Source organism: Strix uralensis, chromosome 9 (assembly GCF_047716275.1).
Source record: "Strix uralensis isolate ZFMK-TIS-50842 chromosome 9, bStrUra1, whole genome shotgun sequence".
NCBI lineage: Eukaryota > Metazoa > Chordata > Aves > Strigiformes > Strigidae > Strix > Strix uralensis.
In genome coordinates this window covers 23,974,764-23,984,248 of record NC_133980.1, presented here as the reverse complement: position 1 = coordinate 23,984,248, position 9,485 = coordinate 23,974,764, and the positions used below count along the sequence as shown (strand labels likewise).

The 9,485-nt window shown below is 68.9% G+C and overlaps 1 protein-coding gene across 1 annotated transcript; it reads right to left on the bottom strand.

Moving 5' to 3' along the window:
- Positions 1-7,069: 7,069 nt before the first annotated feature.
- On the bottom strand, positions 7,070-9,050 carry FOXL2 (forkhead box L2). The gene has a single exon (XM_074878254.1). It carries the CDS (start codon positions 9,048-9,050, stop codon positions 8,133-8,135), a length of 918 nt encoding a protein of 305 aa, XP_074734355.1. The 3' UTR covers positions 7,070-8,132.
- Positions 9,051-9,485: the final 435 nt, after the last annotated feature.

Sequence of the window (9,485 nt, the reverse complement as noted above, 5' to 3'; positions counted from 1 at the left end):
AACCCGAACCAGAGGAGAACTCCGGCTACCAAAGCCTCAGCCTCCTGCTACCGGCCCCTCCCTGACACCCTTCTCGGCCTCACCCCGCGCCCGGGGGGGGCTCTTATTAGCCCGGCGGCCAGCGACGGTGACAATTTGCCGGCGCGCTGCTGCTGCTGCCCAAACGCTTCGGTGCCAGCGCTGTGCCCAGAGCCCGCACCGCCGCCGCGGCGTGTTCGCTGCCGGGGCTGGACGCTCTGCCCAGCCGGGGGCTGCCGGGGGCTGCCCGGGGGGCTGCCGGGGGCTGCCTTTGTCCCGCAGTATTTGTACCGGGGCGCGGGGAGCGTGTCGGAGCCACGTACCAGGTGCCGCAGCCGCCGATAAGCACCAAGGCATCGCCTCCTAAAGCCCGGAGCAGAGGAAACTCAGCACATCGTCAACAACATGTGCCTGGTATTTTTTTCTTCTTGTTAAAAGCAACACCTGAAAAAAAGATGAGCAGCGAGTAACTCCCTTTGGTTTCCTTCTCCTTTTGATAACTTAGGACATTACGCCTCGTGTTGTGCTCAGCTTCGCCCTGTGCTTTATTGATTGTTTGGGTTTTCCCAGAACAGAACGATAGTAATAAAAAGAATCACAGTTACGGTTGGGAAGGAACGGGGAAACAGGCGCCGTTATCTTAAACAACAGGGCTTCGCGGCGGGGCCGGCAGCGCGCTTCTCAAACCCGGGGCTTTGCTTGCCCGAAGAAGCGGCAGCTGCCCCGCCAGCCCGGACACCCCGCACCTTTCCCACGCTCGCCCGGAGCCCCTTTGCCGAAGTCTCGCGGCTTTCGGACGCCCCGGCCCAGCCAAGCGCCTCGGCTCCCCACAGTTGCCCGTGACAACCCCCCCCGAGGTCCGGGCGGGTTGGCGCCGCTCCCCGTGCTGCCCCACTGAACCGAAATAGTCCGTGTGAACGAGGAAGGGGATGTTCCGACCCGTTACTTCGTAATCGCTCCGAATTAGCTATTCATGTGGTGTGGCGGAAAAAATCCCGTTGGAGAGGGAAAGAGAGAGAAAGACATTAAACGAAGGCAGGTGACCGATTCATCTGCCAGCAAAACTGTGGCATTTACAGGCACCTGCTGGGAAGTCGGGAGCCTCCGCCAGTGCCAGGAGGCGGCTCCGCTCTCGGGCAGGCTGCGGGGAAACCGAGCTCGGGAGTCCCGGCACCCCAGGGCAGGGCGTGCTCCCTCCCGGGGCCGAGCAGGAGAGCCAGTGCTTCCCCTGAAGGTCCCACCTGACGAGATTTCTCACGGTGCTCGCTCGCTGGGCAACTTGAGGGGGAGCGGGGCTCCCCTGCCCGGCGCAGGGCGCTCCTGCTCTGCGGCCCCCGGCCGCCTGTCCCTGGGAGCGGGTGGGTCCCCGCCGGGCGCAGCCCAGCCTCGGCGCCCGCCGCCCGGCCCCGTGTGCTGGAGCGGGAACAAGCACGAGGTTTTGTCAAAACCCGAATTCTGCTTCAGGCAACATGCAGCCGATTGTGAACGAATTCCCACCAGCCCACCAAATCCTGCAGCTGCTTCTTCGGTTAATAAAACCCCATGTGGTTTCTGAACTTATAGAAAGAGAAATATGTCCATCCAAGTAAACTGTAAGTGAAAACTCATTGATTACCTCCGCCTTCCTGTCTCTGATTTGAGTAATCATTTGCCATCATGCTCTCCGAGCCACTTCTGTGTTGGTTTCCCTCTGCCTGAATCGCGTAAGACTTTTCCAGAAGGGCGGCTGGGATGTTGAGACCAACATACTGTAAACAACCACAAGAAGCAGAGCTAATGTTTTCAATACAGCTTAAGGACTAAAATAAACTCATTGGATTAGGGCAGCCTGAGCAATTGTTTTGGTGAGCGCTTCCCAGGCCCGCTGCTGAGCACATCCCCGAGGGCTACCTGGGCCGGGCGGCGGTGCCGTGGCGGCCCCGGGCGGCGGAGCGGGCGGGCGGGCGCCGAGCCCCGCCGGGAGGAGCCCCCCCCTCCCGCCGCCGCCCTCCGCCGCCGCCTGCCCTGCGCGGGGCCGCATCCCTGCTGCGGGGCAGCGTTACCCCGCCGCAGAGCAGAGCCCTGCCGAGCCGCCCCCCGACCCAGGGATGTGCTTCGGCGGGGCAGCGCGCAGGCGGATGCCGAAGGCGCAGGGGAAGCGCAGGGCCAGGAGCGATGCCCGGGGCCCGGTCGCGGTCCCGGTCCCGGCCCTGGCCCCAGCCCCCGCTCCTGGCCGCCGAGGCGCGGCCCGGGCCGCAGGCGCGGCTGGCGGGGCTCAGCGCCGCGCCCAGGGCTCCGCACCGCGTCGGGGCTCGCCAGTCCGGCCATCCCGGCCCTGTCCGCCGCCCGCTGCACTGCCGGGCTTTTTAGTCCTCGCAGTATTTTCTTTTTTTTCCCCCCATCTGCTATACCTAAAGCAGGACGGCGGCCGCCCGCGCCCGCCCGCCGGGAGCCGGCTCCCTGCGCCCGAGGCTGGGCGGCCTCTCCTGCGGGCGGGCAGGACGGGACCCCGCGGGGCGGGCCGAGCCCCAGCGCGGGGGGAAGGAGGGCTCCCCGGTTCCTGCGCGCCGCCCCCCCCGTCGAGCCGCCCCCCCGGCAGCGCAGGGCCCGCGGCTCGGCCCGGAGCTCGCAGCGCTCCCGACCGCCGGGGCGCGGCGGCGGGGCAGCCGGGGAGAGCGGCCGGGAGCCGCCTCCGTCACACACGCAGAGCAGAGATTTTTTAAGTAACAAATGTACTTTTTTTATTTTTGAAACAAAAATATCGTTTTCGGCTTAACAATACCCGGATCTCGCTGAATGAAGCCTTTGCATATTTTCCTGTTTTAATTGGTTGTATAATAAACAGTCCTGACCCCGCACTCTCTTTTCAATGAGTTCAGGGTGAAACGCGGACCATGGGACTGGAAATGACTTTTTCACCACTTAAAACACGGACAAGAATACCAGGAATCAGGCTGTATTAAACAGCCGCACGGGCGGGGCGGGGCGGGGCGGGGCGGGAGGGGGGCGCAAGGTGAGAGATATGTGTGTGTGTGTGTGTGTGTCTCGTCCCGGGGCACGGCTCTGCCCTGCCCGCAGCCACCGGCACCGGCGCCCACCTGCCCCGGGCACGACGAGCGGAGCCGGGCCGCGGCCGCTCCCCCGGGGTCCCTCAGCGCCCCGCTGCCGGGCGGCTGCCCCCGCGCTCCCGCCGGCCCGCAGGCAGAGGGCAGCCGTGCCGTGCCGTGCAGTGCCGTGCCGACGGGCAGCGCTCCCGGCGTCGAGGGCTCTGCCACCCTCCGCGCCCGGCCAAGGCTCGAGGGCTGCGCGAAGGACCGGAGAGAAAGAAAAAGCGACGGCCGCAAAACAGCCCCGCGGGCCCAGCACTCAGAGCTCAGCCCCGGGGAGCACACCCTCCCTTTCCCCCGGGGGGCACGGGCAGCGCGCTCCCGCTCCGGCAGGCTCCGCGCAGGGAGAAAACAGCCCTCGCTCTTCTGCTTTCATCTCTCGCCAGCGTTGCATAAACCTGGAGCCGCTCCGGCAAGGCAGCGGCGGCAGCTCAGCCGGGCCAGCGGCGCGGAGCCCGCCCGCCCCCGGCCCCGGCCCCGGCCCCCGGCGCAGCCCCGCGGCGGGCACCGGTCCCGAGGCCGGAGGAGGCTCCGCGCCGCCGGTGCTGGCCCGGGGAGCGCGAACCGCTCCGTGGAGCGTTCCTCCTGCCGTCATTTATATAACGGGGAAAGGCCTCGCACGACGCGCAAACCCAGCTCCCGCCAAGAGCCCGGCGCCCGGCCGCTCGCTTTCGTCAGGGGCCGACGGGGCTGGGTGGCGGCGCGGCCTGGGGGGGTGGCGGCCGCGGGACGAGGGCACGCTGAGCCGTCCCGGGCCCCCCCCGGCCCGCGCCGTTCGCGCCCACGGGGCCGCCTGCGCGTGGGGTCGGGACAGGCCCCTTCTCCCGCCCGGCCGCTGCCGTCCCGGGATTCGGGCCCGACCCTGCACAGCAGCACGGCTGGGCTCGGGGGTGCGGGGAGGCAAATCCCTCACGGGAGGCTCAGTCCCTGCGTTGCAGCGCCCGGGGGTTTGGTAGCGCACAGCGCAGTCCCCGGCGGCTTCCCCCGGGCCGGTGTCCGCTGCCCGGGCGAGCAGCAGCGACCGGGGCTGTGATGGCCGCCCCCTCCCCAGGCCGGCGGGACAGAACGGGAGGTCCGGCCGCTCCTGACAGCGGCGGAGGCCGCGCTGCTGCCGGCAGGACGAGTCCGGCCCGGGCCGGGGGCCGGGGTCTCGCTCCGACTCCCCCCGTCCCCTGTGCGGGGGGCCGAGGGCCGAGCGAGGAGGCGCTGCCGGGGGCACGGCCGGGCTGGAGCAGCCCGGTGCCCTGCCAGCCCCATCCCGCCGGGCCCGGGAGGGGGAGCGGTCCGCACCGGGGCTGCCCGGGCGGTCCTGAGGGCAGGGAAGGAGGGAGGGAGTTGCAGCCCTGCCCAGGACACGGTGGCTGTTCAATAAACCGCGGGAGTTTACATTCAGTGCAGCCTCTGTTTATAAAATACAGAAAACGATCGTGAAAACATCCTACAGGCGCGACGGCGGCACCGGCTGACTCGGGGCCGCGCTGCTGCCGGGGAGCGGCGCGGGGCACTCGGGGCGGGGGCGAGCAGAGACCCGGCCGGGCACCGGCAGCCCGGCAGACGGACAGGCGTCCGGCCTCGCCCGGCCCTGCCCGCCCGCACTTCTCCCGTGGCGGGCCCAGGGCCCGGGCAGCCGCAGCGGAGAGCCCCGGGGTGGGCGAAGGCTGGCCAGGGACCTCGAGGGCACCTCTGCCTGCTTCCAAAGTGCCCCCCACAGTCCCGCACTGCGCCCTCCTGGGGAGGGGGACCCTCGTCCAGAGGCAACGATCACCCATGACCGAACGGCAGCCAAACCCGCTCCCCCCTCTCCCCGCGCCGCGCCACCGCCTGGAGACCCCGGGGGGCTCGAGGCAGCCCCGGGGGCCGCACGGCCCTGCCCGGTGCCGGGCTGCCGCCGCGTCCCCTCGCACCTAGGCACCGCCAGGTATCGCTTCGTCCAAGGCCGGCGAGGCCCCAGCCGCCCAGGGCTCTGCAGCCCGGGAAGGGGCCCGGGGGGACACCGGCGGGGCCGTGCGGGGCCCAGGGCGCCGCTCCCGCCCTCCCTTCGCCCGCTGCCCGCCGGCGGCCGCGGCAGGGATTTCCCTTGCGAGCTCGCCATGGCCCCGACGTACCCCGGAGGAAACGGGCAGGACTAGCAGTATCTTCGAATAAGAAACAAGCAGCCGAGGCCCTGAGCCCTCCGGTGCAGGGCTGTCGGGCCCGGTGGCCGCCCTCGCCCCGAGGGCATGCGAGCGGTGCCGCTTCTCGCCGCCAGCTCCCACCTGCGGGCCCCGGGCCGGTCAGAGACCCCGGCAGCGTCCGGTAGAGCCACGGGTGGCAGAGGCGTGAGTCGGGGCTGTGTCCCGTGTGCGCTGGCAGCCCCGGGGCTGCCCGCCGCCCCGCTCCGGCCTTCCACCTCCCGTCACATCGGTGTTGGGCTCGCTCCTTCTCTCCCGCTCCCCGGGGCAGCAGCTCGGCCCCGCAGCCCCCTGCGCACGCCGCCGCGCAGTGACCCCGTTTGCCGCAGCTTCGAGTCTCTGCCCCCCACCCCCCCACCCCGGGAGAGGAGCCCCCCGGCCGCACCGCCGGTCCCAGCGCCCTCCCGCTCGGGCCGGGGCCTGGGGACTGGGAGCAGGGGGTAGGGCAGGGCCTGCGGCCCGCAGCGAGGCCGGGCTGGCCCGGCGGGTGACCCCACAGCCCTCCTGCCCTGGCCGTGTCCGCCGAGCTGCGTCGCGGCCGAGAGGCGACCGGTCCCCGCATCCCCCCACTGGTTTCTGCGACCGAGCTGGAGGCTGCCGCTTCCTTCCGTGCGGGGAGTCCGCACAAGGCCCTGGCACAGAGGGAGAGCGTCAGGCAGCCGGGCAAGGGCCTGTCTGCAACCTGGGTGCACCACGTCTCCCGTGGGGGCCGCCACAGGCCCCCGGCAGCGGGCGGGGGAGGGCTCACCCCCGGTACCGGCTTTGGCCTCCGGCACCCCCTCTCCGGGGGAGCGAGCTGCCCGCGCAACCCGGCACAAGCGGGACAGCCGCACCCCGGCTCCCGCCCGCGGAAAAGCAGGCCTGGCCGGGGCCGGCGTCCAAGAGGACCCGCTGTGCCCCGGGCCAGCACCGGGCAGGGGCCACCCCGGCGCCCCGTCCACCCCGGAGCACCCCGGCGCCCGCGCACGGGCCGCTGCCTGCGAGCGCGGGCAGGCGCCGGAGCGGGGCCCAGGCCTGGGGAGCGCCGCTGCCGGAGCCACCGGCCCGGCGAGGAAAGCGGGACCCGCCAGCAGCTCCCGGCACCGGCACCGACCGGGGCGCGGGGCCCGCCGCAGCGACGCGGGGCCGCGCTGTGTCGCCCGGCGCCGCGGCCCCGAGCACTGCGGGCGAGAAACGAAAGCGGAGCCGGAGTCTGCGGCGGACACAGCCCGCGGCACTGCCCGGGGGGCTCTGCCCCCGGGAGGGCCGGGCACACGGGCCAGGTGCCGGCGACTGCCCGCGCCCCGCAGCGGAGGCGCTCCCGGGCCCGCCCGCGGGGCCAACGAAACGGTCCCCGCACCTCCGCGGCGGCCGCCAAGACAGCACCGGGCCGCCGGTCGGCGCGGCCCTGCCGGACCTCTCCCGCCGGTGCGCAGCCCGCCACGGCGCCGAACGGAGCCAGCACACCGCCCGAGCACAGCCCGCGTATTCCCCGCAGCGGAGCGGACGTGCACGGCCGCGGAGAGCGCGGCAAAGCCGCTGCCGGGGCCCGGGGCGCGGAGCGGGGCCGCCGCCGGGAGCCGGCCGGGAGGCGAGGAGCGGCCCCGGGCCCGGGCGCCCGCCGCCGCTTCCCGATCCCGAGCACGGAGGAGCGGAGTGAAATAAAACGATATGAAAAGAAGGAAAGGCGTTTTATTGGAGACTTTACAATGCTAGAAAGTACAATAAAAGTGCTAGTTCACTCTAGAAAAGTTGGTCCCAAAATGGTACTATGCCACAGCATCTATCAGCTTACATAAACATTTATAAAATCGCTATGAACTGGCCCCTGTATTATAAACGCTATTTTTTTTTCCACATTAATCTATGTAAAATTGAAGGATCAAAACTTTTTAAGAAAAAGGGCAAGCATTCGAAAGCAGAACCTAACGGAAAATCCATTTTGGGCCAGGTCTGGGGTCAAAAAAAACGAAGATAGTTTAAACTTTCATTATTAATAATAATATGCACACGGAAAAATATTCCAATTTACAGGAAACCGTCTTTTTTTTTTTTATAACATCAAAATATTTTTTTTAGACCTGCATAAAATTACTTTTAAGACCTCAGAGGATATTGTCTCCTTTAAAAATATATTTATCGCTGCCGAAACGTTTCACGAGTGACCCTGGCGGGTTTTGCTTGTTGGTTTCTAATAACCAGCAATATCGCACATCTCCTGCTGTTACAGCAGTCCCCACATAAGTACTATTTTGACGAAAAGCCACCGGCTCGGAAGAAGCGCAGTGCTTTGCAGACCGAGGAAGAAGAAAGAGAAGATGAAGAGGAGGAGGACGAGGACGAGCACCGCGGGCACACGGCAGTGTCTAGGCCCCGCCAGCCCCGCACCGCCACGCGTGGAAGTGCCTCCGCTATTTACAAGCTTCGCTTTACTCTCCCCAAGGCTGAGCCCGAAAAGATTACGGCCGAATCAGAGAGGAGCAGAATTCTGAGGGCTAATCAGCCTATTTTCAATTCGGTGCTCTCCCCCCCCGTCCCCCCCAACCGAACAAACACATGAGCAGAGAAACGAACGGTAAATCCGAGGCCGCCGGCCCGGCCCCTGCGGCGCAGCCCCGCCGGGGAAGCTCCTGCACTTACGGTGCCTTCTCCTCGCCGTGGGACGGCTCCTACACTGACACTACCCCCGGCCAGGGCTGCTACTGCCCCGCCGCAACAGTCTGGGCACAGAGAGAGGACAGTCCACAGCTAGGGAGGAGGAGGAGGAGGAGGAGGAGGGGAGACGCGAGAGCGCGGGGGACCGCGGCGGGAGCGGAGCGGGGCAGCGGAGCCGGGGTGAGAGCGGGCGTTGCTGGGGCGGCGGCCGGCCGGAGCCTCCCTAGATGTCTATGCGGGAGTGCAGGGCGCTGTGTTTGCTGTCGTGCTCCCAGTAGGAACAGTGCATCATGGACAGCTCGGCGGGCTGGCGGGCGCAGGCGAACTGGAGGCCGGCTCCGTTCGCCGCCGGGGCCGCGGGCGGCGCGGGGCTGGCCGGGCTGAGCTGCTGGGGGTGGTGGGCGTGCGGGTGGTGGTGGTGGCCCATGCCGTTGTAGGAGTTCACCATGCTGGGCAGCGCCATGCTCTGCACCCGCGAGTAGGGGCTGTAGGACGCCGGGCCCGAGAGTCCTTTCACATTGACGGGACTGACGTTCCCGCCAGACATCTGGCAAGAGGCGTAGGGCATGGGCGCGGGGGGCTGCGCCAGCGGCCACGAGTTGTTCATGAAGGTGGACTGCAAGTACTTGGGCGGGGAGAGGTAGCCGTAGCTGTCGGGGCTGAAGAGGGTCTTGCCGGGCTGGAAGTGGGTCGGGGGCGGCCGGAAGGGCCGCTTCATCCTCCGCCTCCTGCGGTAGTTGCCCTTCTCGAACATGTCCTCGCAGGCGGGGTCCAGGGTCCAGTAATTGCCCTTGCGCTCGCCGCCGCCCTCCCGGGGCACCTTGATGAAGCACTCGTTGAGGCTGAGATTGTGGCGGATGCTGTTCTGCCAGCCCTTCTTGTTCTTCTCGTAGAAAGGGAACTTGCTGATGATGTACTGGTAGATCCCGGACAGCGTGAGCCTCTTCTCCGCGCTCTCCCGGATGGCCATGGCGATCAGGGCCACGTAGGAGTAGGGGGGCTTCTGCGAGGGGTCCGGCTTCTCGGGGCCCTTGTCGGCGCTCAGCTCCTCCTTGCCCCGCTCCGGCTCCTTGCTGCCGCCGGTGTCATGAGCCAGCAGCGCCACCGCGTCCTCCTCGCCCTCCGGGTAGCTGGTCATCATGGTGCCCCGCGTCCGCCGCCCGGGGCGCGCAGCGCAGCGCAGCGCCGCGCGGTGCGGGGGGGAGCGGAGCGGAGCGCTGCCCGGTGCGCGGAGCCCGGTGCCGGCGGCCGTCCCGCCCCGCGCTCGCCGGGACCACCGGGGCCGGGGCCGGGGCTCGAAGCCGGGACCGGGACGAAGATCGGGAGGCGCCTCTCGCGGCGCCGCTGGTCCGTGCAGCACGGCGGCGGCGGCGTCCCTGCCCCCGCGGGCTCCGCTCCCCTCTGCCGCGGCGGCCGGGCTCTTTTCTGATTTGTATGGGCCCGGCCGAGTTCCGCTTTCGTCAGGAGCCCGCTCCCCTATCGCCGCCGAGCCGCTGGGCACGGCCGAGTTCACCCCGCAGTCACGGCGCCGCGCTCAGCCCCGCGCACACGCGGCCCGACGTGGCCCCGCGGAGCG